We start from the raw sequence: 16,431 nt of genomic DNA on the forward strand, positions 1-16,431 counted from the left end.
CAGCCACTTCTCTCAGCACAGGTGACTATAAGGATACAGTAGACTCGAAGTCAACCGGTTGCACAGGGCTCCTACTGAAACAGACAGAAGGGATACTTCAAGTAAGCATACGGTTCACATGAGTTGGAAGGGGACGAACACTTCTCACGATACAGATGAATTGCGGGAATTCCCTAGACTCAAGTCGACAGGCTGAGCAAGACCTCTTCTGGCCTAGATGAAGTGGATATTCCAGACAGAACGGACCGGCTTTACGTTCACAGCAGAGGGACAGTCACTTCTCCCCACACAGGTGGGCTCCCAGGTTGCAGCAGGCTCAAAGTCGATGGGCTGAACGGGACCTCTACTGGAGCAGACAGAAAGGGTGCTTCACACAAGGTATACAGTTCATGTGCATAGAAGGGAGTGAGCGCTTCTCACAATACGGCTGCGTTGCAGGAATACAGCAGACTCAACGTCAGCGGGATGAATGGGACTTCTACGGAGACAGACCACGAACAATTCAACAAGGCATCTCGTCTCTTATTCACTCAAACAGAGGGGTTAATTCAGAGTCCAGATGATAATTCCTCAACATCCACTCAGTTAGAACAGAGCAATGACACAGAACTCTCACTATTGACAGTAGACCAGCGTAGCACAGGGAGAGTGCACGGCAAAGGGAATGTATCTTCCACACACACAGCAATTCCACTTCTAGCATATAAGGTGGGGAAACGTCAATCTTAGGCACTGAAATCTCACTTCACGACGTGCAATTTAAAGCCCGCACTCACCCTTGGGTCTCTGTCCGAGGGGGCCGCGTTCATCAATGCTGCAAAGGGTATTTCGGGATGTTTTTCTTCACAAACACAGGCAGAGTTCACATCACCATTTATGATGGAGAAAGAGACAGGAGGTCGGCAATGAATCAGTACAATCCACTCTGTGACATTTATGATCGTGATCCACACACTCCAAACCACATCCAATTCAGTGTCGAATACATGCAATTACGAGACTCAGTTCTCGACTACCTCGCTCCTCTCCAATGCAAACAGGATATTTCACTTTCCCTCTGTTGCCCTCGAGTCCCTCATCAAGTCCACACTCTCCTCTTCATTCACCCGCACTCCAATAACTGCAACCACTCGATAAAACGACTTCTCACGGGAGAGAACCACCCCGACAGTCTCTTTCTCTTGCTTTTTATACTCTCTCAAGTGCTGACAGGACCTCACTCAAACCCCCAAGGTAAATTCCCCACACCTGTTTCCAATCGGTCATTTGGGGTTGTCATGGCAACAGACGCACACACAGGCCTGGGACCGGTGTTACACTCAAAGTGTCCCAGCGGAAACACGGCTTCAACGGGAATAAGTTCCATATACCATTTGTCACACCGTGACATAATGTTAAAGTTACCCATTAAAACTTTTCTTCTACTGTATGCACGGTTTGGACACTTGGTTGAATAAGGTAATCAAAGAAAAGGTAGATACAATTTGTAAACGATTGTACTGTGATCAAAATGTACAATGAGGGTACTTAAACAGGCCATGTTCTAGTCAGATACATTTTTAATAAAATGATATTATGTTGCGTGGCTTTAAAACTAAACAATGAGCTGGCATGATTTTAAAAGTCACTGGCGTACATTGTATGAAAAATCCCTTTATTCTTGAATATTACCTCAAAATTGCGAGAATGGAAGCTAGATTCATTGTATTGTAATATTTTATTTGAATGTAAGCACTGATAGACGCAACAGCAGTTGACCATAGTGCTGTACAAATAAAATAAAAACACTGCGAAGAATAATATACAGTAGAATCACAAAGTAATTTTAAATTCAATATTTTTAAAAAGCCTAGGTAAGAAACTAAAATGTTGGTTTGGTTTTAAAGAAAAAATAAAACTAGTTTATAACCGCACGGAAAACATGTTTAGCACCCATGGATCGCGCTTACCGTGAAGGCGAGGAGGTTTCAACCACAGACATAAATAACTGGGACGCTATACGTGAGTTGTCCGCCATATTAGAAAGGAGCGAGCCGGTCCGTTAACATTAAATATTCCGATGACTATGTTTGATTGTGGAAAAAATATGTATTGTCGTGTAAACTTAAACATTATATATGCTACACTACAACATGATAACAACGAAAGGCTAGCCCATTTTTCGGAAATTTAAATCCCAGTGGTTTTCACAGTCATGTCTCCGACATGGTAAAGGACATGCTAGACAGCTGTGAATGACGTAAGTGGATCGTTACAAGATGGCGGACACGTCTACGCGCACGGAGCGCTTGAATGCTGCGCCATCTAGTTATCTATATCTATGGTTTCAAAGATAAACAGACAACAGGAAGGACGACATAAACAGACGACAGGGAGTACGACATATATAGACGACCGGGAGGACGACATAAACAGACGATTGGAAGGACGACATATACGTACATTCATTCCAAAAACCAATGAAACACAGGCAATAATAATAGACATAGACAAGTGTATTGTACAATACAAACAACACATTATTGGCACAAATGGAACCCCATATCTAGGCCATTTCCATTACTGCCAAGAACTATTTGTCATCTAAAGAAATCGTACATGTATTATACGTAATAATTTCATATCAATTCAAACAAACTGAATAGGAGCACATTTAAAAATGGCTACTTTTTATTATGATGAAACAAACAGCTCATGCTGTTTACAAGTACAGAATGCAGCACTGCTCTCTATTGACATACAAAATATTTACTCCATCTGGAGCTTGAGTTACAATGACTAACATTCTGTAATTTTATGGTCCCAGAAAAAAAATAAAAAAAATAAAACTCACTTATTGTTGACATAAATGTACGAGGAGAAATGAGAGACATTAAAAGAATATTCATTCTAAACAATCATTCAGCCAAAAAGTTCACCTACTTAACGTTTTTCTAGTCATATATAGATATATTTGGAAAAAAATTATGTGAATACTTCAGATGTACATCTAAAACATCTAAAAATGTGTGGATTTCATTCTCTGCGCATGCTCACATGTTCCAGAAAAATACTTTCGTTTTTGAGTCTTCCACGTCGCTGGCACGCTACTTCCTCACACAAATTTAAAGGTTTGTTTGTCACGCAGAAAATGAGGTTGGTTTTTGTCTTCTTTTCCCACTTTTGTTTTGTCTAAGCTGAGCGTGGATCGAAACTGTTTATTAGATAAACCAAAAATATGTAACTGCTGCGTATTGTAATATGATCGCATGACTAGATATTTATGATTTACTTGGCACTAAACATATACTGTCAACATTTGTCAACATCCACATTTATTAAACTCTGTTAACATTCTTCACAGTTATTCTATCAGAGCAGTGAAAGATAAATTATCCGTCATTGTTATCTTTAAATTACACTATGTACGCGTTATGGAATCATTTTTGTGGGGGTTTATTTGTAATGCATTTGTGGGTAATATTAAGGACTCTTGGGGTAGTGTGTCCATATAACAGCTATCTATGTAACCACATTATCCCAAACTATTATGGACAATAACATATTATATTTATTAGACGTATTTATTGCAAACGTACACATTCCTCAGGTCTGCTCACCCTTACCTTCCCTTGTTTTAACTTATTAATGTATGTCCTGTGTTTTATATTGTATACATCTGGAAATGTATACACTTTCCAGGCTACATTAGCAAATGTATATATTTTCCATGTAATTTAGGAGGATACATCATTATTCTACAGAGACCTACTTAACTAATATGTAACTGTTTTACAGGTTATTAGTACATGGGTAGTTGATGACTAAATCAAACAGTTCATATGTCCTATGGTGTGACAGCGAAATTTAGGGAAAAAACGGTTGATAATAAACCGTTTTATATCACTAAAATGTAATTTATCATATAAAAAAAAGCATAAGAGAGATCTTGATTGTTTTTTTCTACATTTTGACCATCACACCATACGACAAATTTGCATATTATTCTGTCACCCAGCCACATGATGATTGTTGATGAGGGGAGCATTTCCCCCATGTTCCCTATGCATAAAATAAATATTGCTTTTCATTTAATGCAGCAATACAGAGGATAAACTTCTGAATACAGAGCTGACCAAGCTGGAATGTCACTTCACGTGGGATATGAAAAAAGAAGATACAAACATCACTGATCATTTAACAAGACTGGAGCAGAACCGTGACTTAAACCTCGGGGAGGAGGCTGGTACTGCACGCACGCACAACTCTTTGGCATACGTCAAGTATCTCTTGGGTTCTTATGAAGAAGCCCTTACAAATTTACAGAAGTCTGAGGAGATCACTAAAGATTGTTATGGGGACAACTGTGATGAGAGACTCATTGTTACTTATGGAAATTTCGCTTGGTTACACTTTCACATGAAACAGTATGCTGAATGCAAAAAATACCTGGACAAACTGAAGGAGATCCAAGAAGAAAAACCTCCTGTCTCCACTTCTGTTCTTTATCCTCATGTGGTTGGTGAGAAGGCATGGGCCTTGTTTAAATTTTCACGTAAATACTATGGCAGAGCTAAAGAGTGTTTCAGAAAGGTGTTAGAGCTAGAGCCGGAAGAAGGTGAGTGGAATGCTGGTTATGCCATTGTACTAAACAGAACAGAAAGTAATTGCTCCAAAATTGCAATTCAACAACTTCGATGGGCACTACAAACAAACCCAGATTATGATGAACTAAAAGTACTTTTAGCTCTGAGACTTGCCCGATTGAAGCAGTTTGATGAAGCAGAGGATCTGGTGGAAAGTGCTCTTGAGATGTCTCCAGATAATCCATATGTGATTCGATATGTGGGGAAATACTTTAGAAATTATGGGTCTGTAGACTGGTCTATGAGCCTGTTGAAAAGAGCATTGGATGTTGCTCCAGATTCATCGTTAATACACCATCAGTTAGCTCTGTGCTACAAGAAGAAAAAAGAACAATTAAAGGATAAATTTGAAAGTCAGAGATTTCGTCATTTGAGCATCTCCCATTTTGAAAAGGCTGTCACTCTGGATAGTGGTTTTATTCTTGCGATGGCACAACTGGCAGCTATCTACAGTGAGGACGGACAAATCGGTCGGGCTGATGAAGTGTTTCAGACAGCTTTGTCCACAGCTAAAGACAAAACTTCAATTCAAGCACTTTACTTGTATTTTGGCAAATTCCAGCAGTACAGCAAATGTTGGCTGTTGGCTGTTAGATATTACAAAGTCTGTCTAAAAATGGGACCAGATACAAAAGATGGGAAGGAAAGTCATGAGAATCTGAGAAAGATCGCTAGCAAGCGTTTATCTAAAAACAGATATGACACAAGGGCTTTAGGGATATTAGAGTTCATTGAGCAAGTAACAGGTGGTAATCAATCCACTACAGAGGACTGTGAGCATGTTCTGGAATCTACATTTAATGAGAAACAGTAACTGTATATTGGAGTTATATATTGATTTTGCATAGATTTTGTGCACTGAGCTTTTAGGGGGTGTCGGGCAAGTGAAGCTTACTAATGTTTTCATCACATCCCAACTCAGCCTTGCCCTGCCTTTTACAATACATACTGTTCCGAGCTTTAGAGAAAATCATACCTTTACATCTTTATTCAGAAATTAAAGGATATCTAATAAAAATAGATATAGGCCCGGTTTTACAGACGAGGCTTATGGCTAGGCCCAGACTAAAAGGAATTTTGAGCTTTCTTAACTGAAAATATCTTACCCTGACATATCTTAAAATATGTCAGTGCCATTGTTTTGTCTGAAGATGCACAACAGTAATGTTGTTTCTAAGGCATTTTTATAAAAGCGACTTAAATAGCCTAAATTAACAAAGGTGTAGTCCTGACATGGACTTTATGCTTTCTAAACATGAACTTTTGTTAATGTAACTCCATTATGTTTAAAAGCACAATTATATAAATATTAATTTAAATATAGGTTAAAAATATGCAAACTAAACAGATAAAAATATTGTAATGTATGAACACAGACACGTATGTATGTGTATGTGTGTGTGTGTGTGTGTGTGTGTGTGTGTATGTATGTATATATATATATATAGTTATACACATATACATGTAGCAGAGTCTTGCTTTGGTTAAGTTAAACCTCAAATCACCTGATTATATAGAATGTATCAGCATATCTTTGCTGGGTGTTCATAATTCAATCTACAAATCTTTTTCAATATCATAAATGTTATTCCCTTAAAATGTTTAGTATGGCTGGATATTCCTGTATACCGTTTTCAGAATTTGTATAAATATAAATATAATACAGTTAAGAATAATTAAGGTATTAAATACATAATATAAGGAGCTTTGTATTAATAGTTCATCTATTTTATGAATGTTATATTGGATTTTAATATTGGATTGCTTTCAACTATATTTGACAAACAACGAAGTTTACTTTTATACCTGTTTTGCTTCAATAGTTTAAAAGATATTACGTAATTTTGCAATGTGCAATAGACAGCACAGTGTATTAAGATTTATTAGACATTTATTGTACAAAATAAGTTTGATTCATAGCATGTGCATTGGCCAGAATAAAATGCATCTAGACCATTTGCATTACTGCCAAGAACTATTTGTCATCTAAAGAAATCTTACATGTATTATACATAATCAATTCATATTAATACAAACATACTGAATAGGAGCAGGTTTACAAAATGGCTTCTTTTTATTTGAATGAAAAAGAGCAGCTTTGGCTGTTAACAAGTACCGAATGCAGCACTGCCCTCTATTGACATACAAAATAATTACTCTATCTGGAGCTTGAGTTACACTGACTTGCATTCTGCAATTTTATGGTCCACAGAAGAAAGAAAAACATACACAAATAAACACTCACTCATTGTTGACATATCACTGTATGAGGAGAAATGAGAAAAATTAAAAGAATACTTAATATGTCTTAATGCAGCGGAGACACTCAAGTGTTCATTCTAGATTAGAATGAAATGTTTTTCAAAGGCACTCAAAGTAGATATACTGGTACAAATTTTCACACATATTAATGACAAATTTGCTGCTAATTGAACAATAACTTTTTTCTCTATTTAATATAACGTTTTTCTAACAACAACATCATTACAACAGACTTGAAAGCGAAACAAATTAGTGTCCCAGTGTTACGACGTGGCTGGGATAATTACCAACAGGTCTTTCTTTTTTGAAGTATAGTAGTCCACTTGTTTGTCTTCACATGACTCCAGTTGTGGGTCTTTGCTCAGACAGTTTTTTTCCTTTCTCTGGTAATGGCGAACGATGGCGGCTGTGAACAGCAGGAGAGAACTTGAGATCATGGCAAACCCGCTCAGAAAGAATGTTGCCGTGTACGTCCCTGTGGTGTCTACCAGCCAACCTAAAATCACCAAACAACATGATTATCTGAACTGAAATGTTTCTTTTCAAAGTAGTTTGTATAATTGCAGTACATTATATATACATTAGTTTTTACACTAAAAAGGGTGATATACAAGGCTCTTTACAGAGATACCACAGAAATACCATTTTTGGTTCCCTAAAGAACCATTCACTTAAAGATTGCTTTAAGTTCTTTGTTCTTTACTTTTCGTAATAACAAACCGTTTTCCTCAAAGAACCTATCAACCTTTTTTATCCTTTTTTTAGAAGGTAACTTACTTAATACCTATGGCACGTTACATATGATGGAGTACCAATGATGTAACTGTGGGAATTTAGTTGTGACTGAATAGATTCAAAACAAACTTATTTGTCCTTTGTTCACTACACGTAAGAATTTGCAGAAATGTTCCGCCATTTATTCAGTCTCACAGATGCTTTTTTACTAATATTGACAGATTACCTATACAGATTTTCTTCATTATTTAGTCAAAGTCATCCAAATAATAAAAGCACATTTTAGTTGTGTCCTTTTTGGGTATATTTTACTATTTTAAAACAGGTTTTAAGGTCTGGAGCAACATTTCGCTGAAATAAGGCTGTACTTTTGAATGACTGTATATTTATTGCTCTTTTGTATAGTTTTTTGTTTAAACAACCATATCGTATTTGTAGCATGCTAAAATAAATTGTAAACATGTTCTCCAATCCACCCAACATTTAAAAAGGAATAGAGGGAAAAAGAGATTCAAAGAATTTTGTGACTCTTACCCCCAATGGGTGGGCTGACCAGATAAGGAACCGCATGGAGGAAGTACACAACCCCCAGAGCTGAAGATAAGTATGACGTTCCTACAATGTCTGATGTGACCACAGGGATAAGAGCAACATAGGCTCCATCAAAGTAGCCATAGAGCACCGAGAAAGGTACCAGCAGAGCAAACGTTTGCAAGAGTGGAATAAAAAGACAGCATAATCCCTCCATTCCCACTGCAAACAGGTAGCATATATTCCTATACTTTTTCATACACCTATAGGAGAGATAGGAAATGGGTTAGTCAGCATGATCTTAACAATGCTATCTATAGTGTTTGTTTGCTTTCTTTTTGACCTCTCCCTATCATACAGCAAAAACCTATCTATACTTCAGTTATTAACTGGCAGCTGTTTATTGAATAACATCATCTGTGCTTTAAAAAAGACAAATCGATAAAAAGACCGAAAGAACAAACAACATGTGGCTTGGTCAATAAATGACCTATTTCTGTAATGTAACTCTCAATTTACAAAACAACAAACCTCCTGTCAGTGAACCAGCCAAACGTGATGTTGCCTATGATGTCGATGACTCCCAATATGGACATTAGGAAGGCAGCATGTTGATGACTTAAACCTACATCCAGTGCGTATGGCACCAAATACACAAATGGCAGACTGCAACCACTAGCCAGGAGCAGGAAGGAGCCAGCCAGCACTAGGAAGTCGGGCATGAGCAGAAAGCTATATTCTTGCATGGACTGAAGACAGCTTTGTTTACCATTCACTTGTAGTTTAACACATGTGGTCTTCTTTGTATGGACACCATTCCGCGCAAACAGTTTGACATTATAGCCAGACTCTGAGTCTACCGGAAGAGGGCAGGCCTCCTCTTCCTTCAAAACGATGGGCCGTAACAGAGCTCCACATACACACAGATTAGACACAAAGCCACCCAGAATAAGCAGGGCCCCACGCCATGAGTATTGTTCAATAAGTAGCTGCACAAGAGGAGCCAGGACGAAAGTCCCGATGCCGCTTCCAGACATGGCGATGCCATAGGCCAAAGCCTTTCTCTCGCAGAAATACACGCCAACCATGGCAATGGCCGGCGTGTAACAAAGTGCAAAGCCAAGCCCTGCAAAAAGAATGATACATTGTGAAGGGCTTTGTCATACAGAACTGTAAACATACTACCTATAAACATCAACTGATTCTCTTTGAGTTGTCAATAACAAGTACTTATAAGAAATAGTTCACCTGAACATGAAAATTTAAGTGATGCTTCAACCAAAAATGAAAATCTGTCATCATTTACTCACATTACAGTTGTTCGAAATGTGCATAAATGTCTTTGTTCTGAAGAACACAGAGAAAGATATTTGGAAGAATGCTTATTAAGAAAACAGATCTTGACACCCATTGACTCCCATAGTAAGAAAAAATACTTTTTTCTTCTGTTGAACACAAAAAGAAGACAGTTTTAAGAATGTTGGAGAGCAAACATTTCTGTTAACGTTAGACAATTAATCAGGTTGAATGGAATTTACATTTGTTTTACACATAGTGAACAATTTCAACAGGCAACATACGATTGGCAAGACATGAGACTGACCGGCCGGTCACCGGTCACGGCCGATCATGAGAAAACCGGTTTCTGACCGGATGCATTGACGCAATTTCCACCGAAACAGGATATTGAGTAGCCAATAGCGAGGGCAGACACTAAATTATTTGGATTATTAGGAGTTTTTGATCGATCAGAAAAAATGTGATGACACGCTGAAGTGCAGAATGATGAAATATACGTTGATGCATTTGGATGTGAGAGAATGTAAGTTTTAAATGCTTATATCTTCCAAATGTGAATTGTGTCACTGTTTTCAGACACACTAATGTACAGATATCCTTCAGGCAAACATATTCATACTAAGAACAAAAATCAGCTATTTTGATTTCTTCGGGACTTTAATGATGGATGTGCTTTTAGCATCTTCAAAATTTTGGATCCCATAGAACACAGGTGTCAAACTCAATTAATGGAGGGCCGCAGCTCTGCACAGTTTAGCTCCAACCCTAATCAAACACACCTGATTCATCTAATCAAGGTCTTTAGAATTACTAGAAACCTCTAAACAGGTGTGTGTTGAATTTGGTTGGAGCTATACTGTGCAGACCTGCGGCCCTCCAAGATTTGAGTTTGACACCACTGCCATAGAAGATAAAGTGATTTCGTTTTAGTATAAAATTATTAATTCATGTTTAGCTAAAGAAATGAAGTCTTAAATACTGGGATGACATTAAGTGAGTACATTTTTGTTATGAATGTTGATGATTTTTTTATTAAATACTTATATGTGGGTATACTACCACTTCAACTCCATATTATTGCTTTTCCCTGATGTCTTTCTGGAACAACAATCTCTATATTTCTTGATTTAAATTTTTTCCCAAAAATCATAACTATTAGTCACGCTTTATAATTGTCACTGGATTTTGCAAATATCTAACCATTAGGAAGTATTATTCATACATTGAAGGTTTTTATAGGACAGCTACGTTTTGCTGTTGTCCCTCTGCAGAAAAGTATTTTTTAAAACATTATTTCAAAGAAGCCAAAGACGGCATGAAAGAAAACTCCGTAGACAAAAGATCTCTTTTCATACAATACAAGATGAAAGGGACAGAAAAGGCAACCCAATGGTAAAGATAGAGATATAGATAGCTTCATGCTAACGTTTTCTTTATGTCAAAGATTTTATAAACTTATTTATCAATAAATTGATGTGGTCAGTAATTAAGCAGTAATATCGCAGTCTAAACATAGCTTGTTCTTTGCTTTAACTTTAATGTTATACAAGCATCACAGTATATGGGTCTGTAGGTTTATTACTAAGTGTCTTACCAGTTAGGACTCCCAGAGAAAGGTAAAGATACTCCAGACTTGTAGCAAAAGAGCTGAGTACAAGTCCTATAGATGCCAGGAATCCTCCTAGTATTACAGCGACACGGCATGACAACCGATTCCCAATCAGGCTTCCAAGTGGAGCTTAAAGAGTAATGTGGACATGTGTTATGAAAAACATACATGTAATGTATACAGTATGTATGTTAAGGAAAATAAAAAGCACTTAGGATGCATTTAAAGTTATAGGCTCCTTATACTACAACCTAGATTTACCTAGCTCAACTGGCAGTTCATGGTCCTTGCAACATCAACGTCACAGGTTTGATTCCCAGAAAATGCAAATACTGATAGGTACAGTATTTCCTGAATGCACTGCATGTTGTTTTGGATATATGTACAGTACATGCATGTAATGTAAATATCCAGCAATGCCCCAGAAACATATCAGCTCAGTGATAAAATGTCTGTCAAAAATGATTTTTTTGTTTACAGCTCAGCAGGTCCAGATTAAAAACAGCCTTTCCTTAGCAATGGAATTCCTAAGATTGCTTTACTGTCAACAGCAACTGTTGTACCCGGTGAAATGAAAGCAAACAGGGCTGTTTTTTGGGTCAGGCTTGCGACACTGGCATGTTCTCTCAAAGTGTGCGCTGTGTGTTGCTGACATCAAGAGAACGGTTTGAACCTCCCGCAGGCTACAAGTCTTCTTGGTGTCTTATGCAACTGTATCATCTATGATGGGAAAAAACTTTGCTTCTCTTTGTAAAGTGTGACAAGTCTGGAAATCAGCTCGCTGAGAAAAAAAATTCTTCCTAAAATATTCTTATTTTAAGCCTGAACCATATTGTGACTTAGGGAAGAAATAGTTTGCAATGTTCGTGTACTTAAAAAAACTAGCCAATAGGATCATTTTAGTGACACTTTTATCTACGAAACCTAGCATTTAAAGGGATAGTTCATTCAAAAATGAAAATTCTGTCATCATTCCTGTATGACTTTCTTTAATCTACAAAACACAATTATATTTTGAAGAAATATTAGTTTGTGTTCTGCAGAAGAAAGAAAGCCATACAGGTTTAAATAACAAAAAAGTGATAACAGAATTATTATTTTGGTGAACTATAACTATTAAGCAATACATTTAATAAGTACATGCAATGCTTGAGAATCAAACCAAGAACTTTGCAATTGCAAGCGCAACACTCAACCATTTGCGCTACACAAACACAGATGATATGCATCACCTGACTTCTCATGCACTGTTGTCCAAACTAATAAAAAACGACTTAAAGCAATAATTCAGTCTGATTATCACATACCACAGAGCATGGTTGTGCAGTCCACTAGTGAATGAATCCAAGCTGTCCCAGAATAATCTCTTGCAAAGTGCATTTGAAATTCAACAAAGAATATGGAGATGCATCTGAAAGAGAAAAGTGAAAAAACAACCCATCATAAGATCACATATTGATGCAAAACAACAACATGCTTTAAAGTCTAATGCTGAGGTTGCAGATTTCAGAGGACTGTAATAGTGAATAGCTATATGTAGATTGTGAGAGTTTTGACATAAGTGTATGGAACGGGGGTAATGAGGCTCTGTAGTGCCTGTTCTGCACCTGAACAAACACAACTAGATCACCAGGCAGGTCACCCGGGTCAAGGCAATCGGTGTGATTACGACACCCAACAACTCTCACATCATTCGCCACGGCTCAGACGGCAGCCAGCAATCAAAGAAATCAACTTTTCAACAATTACACAAAAACATATGTAAAACATACAGCGTATTGCACATGGGGTAAAATCTAAGACTTGAATAGAGCGTAAATACATGATAAGAAGTCTCAAAGGGGCTAGTGGCAGAAAGGAAAAGAAAATATAAATGGGTTGAAGAGGCATATTTTCCATCATTGGACCACTGGCTGCACTTTAAGCTTGTGGGAGGTTTTCCTCAGGTTGATTATTACCACTTATCTCAAGACTTTAAAGATGGTCAAAAGAGGCCTTGTTTCAGAGATAAGAGGTTATGTGACGAAGCTGTTTTGTTCTGGCGTGTCTGCTTCCCTCTGTCTTGAAATGTACTTTTACACGCCTTCGATAGCTTTGAGAACTTGCTCATCAGGTTCTTTGTGTGACAGGGATTGTTAATCTCATAATGAAAAATAATTAGAGGATTTATGCTTTCTCATATTTCGCCTTTGGAAAGTCAAAATACAGCTTTGCCAAAACACTGCAGTTCATACATGTTTATCTCTTACAACATGCAATATTTTGACAAACTTACTCATACTTTGAATAAAAGGTAAAGTGGTACTAATAGTTTTAATTGTGTAAAATCTATCAATATTGTGAATTCAGGTAAATGGGACCATTTAATCATCTATCCTTATTTGTAAATGTCTTACTTTACTAACAATCATTACAGGAGTAGTTTACCCAGAAGTGCACATTTTTTTCTTGTAAAATAATAAATAATAAAAAGCTACTTTGCCCCCAAAAAGACGTAATATGTACTATACATAATGGCACAAAAACAAGCCAATTGCTTAATCCCATTGGTTAAGACCTTTTGAAGATTATAAATGTTTTCATTAATTTTTTTTTTTTCATTAATTATATTTAAAAATTCTTAATTACATACATACATAAATGTATAATTGTAATTTCAGTTTCTTTTTTAAATTTCATTAAAAATATCATGATGTTGTGCGTCATGAACCTATCGAGAAAAGGTGTGTTGTTACACCCTCAGGGACTGACAGCTTTGGTCACTATTCACTTACAATAAAAGAAAAGTGATACATCTTTGAAGCATGAGGCTGAGTTCAAGAATTTTATTTTTTGAATAAATACATGTTTAAATCATTGACTTTATGTTAAACTGGTATAGGGTGACATTTAAACATCATTAACACACACTAAGTAATAATAAGAAAGTGTCCCACTCTTGGTGCGAAATTCCTGAACAAAGGACTCAAATGTGTTTTCACAAGTTAAAAACTACAGTTGTAAAAGAACACAGTGTTATGTCTATGCATGATGGCTTCCTTGTGTGAAAGCCTGCAAGTTGTTTACAAGTCTGTCAAATGTAACCTGACCTGAAAGACTGTGTAAGATAGCTCTTGTCACTGTTAACCAATGACTCAGTGTGGACAAATAATTCTCAGTGTGGAATTTTGTTGTGCTTCATGAAACGCTATGTACTTTTTGACAGGTTAAACCCATATGATGAATGAATTTAGGACAGTAAGTACACAAAATATGAAATCAAATAATAGAACAAAATATTAATGTATTAACATAAAAACTGCATGCTTTAACAATGCAGGGAATTTAGAAGACAAAACCTTACTCACAATATCTTATTAATTATAGCTTATAGATTAATAATAAATCATACATTTTTCATTTGGCAGACACTTTTATCCAAAGTGACATACAGTGCATTAATAATAAAAAGTCATATCCATTTCATCAGTTTGTGTTGCTTTAAAAGCAAACTCACTTTAGTTTCAATCGCACATAAATAAAATCCCATGCGATTATTTTCTAGTTTCACACAGTTGTGCGTTCCACATAACAAAAAGCAAAGTTTACCTTGTGACAGCTCGTGTGCAAACTGTTACCACAAAGCAGCCAGCCACGATCATCCACCCCCAGCCACCATCTGGAGGAAGGACTCCTCCTTTCTTCTTTTCTCGAGCCATGGAGTCTGTCCGTCCCACCGCTTATAATTCCCTTTAAACTCCAAAAGCCCTGTAGCCAGTCCCGAACACACGTTACACCTCCCTGCAGCCACACTCGCCGCTCATGGAATTTCTTCTGCAGATGTGAGGCCCACTCAGAGATTCTGCTGAGCACACGATGACACAAAGAGCAAAACAACAAGGAATAAGTAACAAGCACAGCTAAAATGATTAACAGGCCGGAGGTGTGATGTGTGTATTGTGACATTGTTGAGGGTTATGTAGCCTACATATACGTTACATGTAGGTAGGATGCTCTTATCAAACCCACAACCTTGGTGTCAGTTGAGCAGCAAAACGTGAGATTGTTTTGAAAGTATAATGTTTCAAAGAGATATTGGGTAAAATACTTTGAGTATAATTTTCATAGCAGTAACAACATCCATGAAAAGCTATAAACAAATCCTGGTCAAGTTCAACGTGGCTTGCTTTACACAGTGTACCTTGTAAGCACAAAATGAAGCCAATTAAGTTTATTATGCAACTGGTCTTGCAGTTTGTTTTTATCATTAAATCTTGATATCAGGGTCTGTGCTGCTCTCTAGGGATCAATCCAAATTGCACATTTTTTCAGTGCAGCATGAAAAAAAACAATTCTGTTCGTCTGTCTGCAAGTCATTTTTCCATCTATTTGAAGTGTGCTGTGTCAGCGTTAAATTAAATGTGTGCAAATATGTCTAATATCTGATCTTCCACAACAAGCGCAGTCACATGCAAGGACTTGCAAAGAATTGAGTTGGGACATCTGTTTTGTAAAAGGTGTTTCTCATGTTGTTTGCATCCAGATATGGATTATCGTCCATCTGTTTGTTTTTAAGAATATTTCTAAACGAATTTGCCTAAAAAGTGAGCAATTGTAGATAAATGAAATATACGTTTTTTCCTGATTAAAAAATCGCCAACAAACAGTTTGACTTTTAATGTGACATATTAGAGAGCCTATGTAGTTTTTGAATGAACATCACTATTACTATTATTACAAAAAAAACGAGAATAGTAAAGTTAGTCTTAGTTGTGAACTTAATTATAGTTTGTTTGCACACTTTAATACAATTCAAACTTCCATTGCTTGTTGATACAAAGCAGATGGTTGAAAAACCGGTCAATTCGTCCAAAACACTCACCATTTCATATATCTACCGCCAGCACAGTCCACACATTCTTCGTTTAATTCGAGTCAATTTAAGATCCTGGATTCGCATTAACACTGTATAAATTGAGTCGGGGCAACATGTCCTTCATATTCCTGCGGCTTTTTCAAGTAATAACTTCGCATAAATGGGAACATCACACAGCAGGACCGCGTTGAACATCCCGACCACAATGCTCAAACGTGTTCAAGAGTGCGAGCAATGAACTTACATACCTCTGTAAGCTATCCAATCCACTTTGGCACGTGAAAGAATAAGTTATGCAAGCATGCAAGGCAGCGTGTGGCGGGTAAGACGAGTTTCTTTACTTTTAGAGCGGGCAGAAATTAGAAACCACTCCAAAATCCTTTCAGTTTTCTTAATTTATAGGTATGTTATTGAGTGTATTAAGGTCTCGTTTTTTTTTCATTCTGTAAACTACATTTCCCCTTAATTGTTTTTATTTGCATTTAATGCAAAATAACAAAAATGATCAAACGTTT

At 36.9% G+C, this 16,431-nt stretch overlaps 2 protein-coding genes across 3 annotated transcripts; one reads left to right on the forward strand and one right to left on the reverse strand.

Annotated features, from left to right (window-relative positions):
- Window positions 1-3,042: 3,042 nt before the first annotated feature.
- Window positions 3,043-6,243, forward strand: LOC130438885 (interferon-induced protein with tetratricopeptide repeats 5-like). Its single transcript, XM_056771144.1, has 2 exons — window positions 3,043-3,135; window positions 4,080-6,243. Exons 1-2 carry the CDS (start codon window positions 3,131-3,133, stop codon window positions 5,437-5,439), a joined length of 1,365 nt encoding a protein of 454 aa, XP_056627122.1. The 5' UTR covers window positions 3,043-3,130; the 3' UTR covers window positions 5,440-6,243.
- Window positions 6,244-6,693: 450 nt separating this feature from the next.
- Window positions 6,694-16,156, reverse strand: slc16a12b (solute carrier family 16 member 12b). 2 transcript variants are annotated; one of them, XM_056771142.1, is made up of 7 exons: window positions 15,923-16,156; window positions 14,650-14,902; window positions 12,369-12,472; window positions 11,047-11,190; window positions 8,685-9,279; window positions 8,157-8,416; window positions 6,694-7,383 (listed from the first exon to the last, which is right to left on the reverse strand). In XM_056771142.1, the coding sequence occupies exons 2-7, from the start codon at window positions 14,757-14,759 to the stop codon at window positions 7,151-7,153; spliced, it is 1,446 nt and encodes a 481-aa protein (XP_056627120.1). In that variant the 5' UTR covers window positions 14,760-14,902; window positions 15,923-16,156; the 3' UTR covers window positions 6,694-7,150. The 2 variants fall into 2 exon arrangements, with proteins under 2 accessions (XP_056627120.1, XP_056627121.1); XM_056771143.1 differs by having other exon boundaries at window positions 14,650-14,905.
- Between the last annotated feature and the right edge of the window lie 275 nt (window positions 16,157-16,431).

Source organism: Triplophysa dalaica, chromosome 17, assembly GCF_015846415.1.
Source record: "Triplophysa dalaica isolate WHDGS20190420 chromosome 17, ASM1584641v1, whole genome shotgun sequence".
NCBI lineage: Eukaryota > Metazoa > Chordata > Actinopteri > Cypriniformes > Nemacheilidae > Triplophysa > Triplophysa dalaica.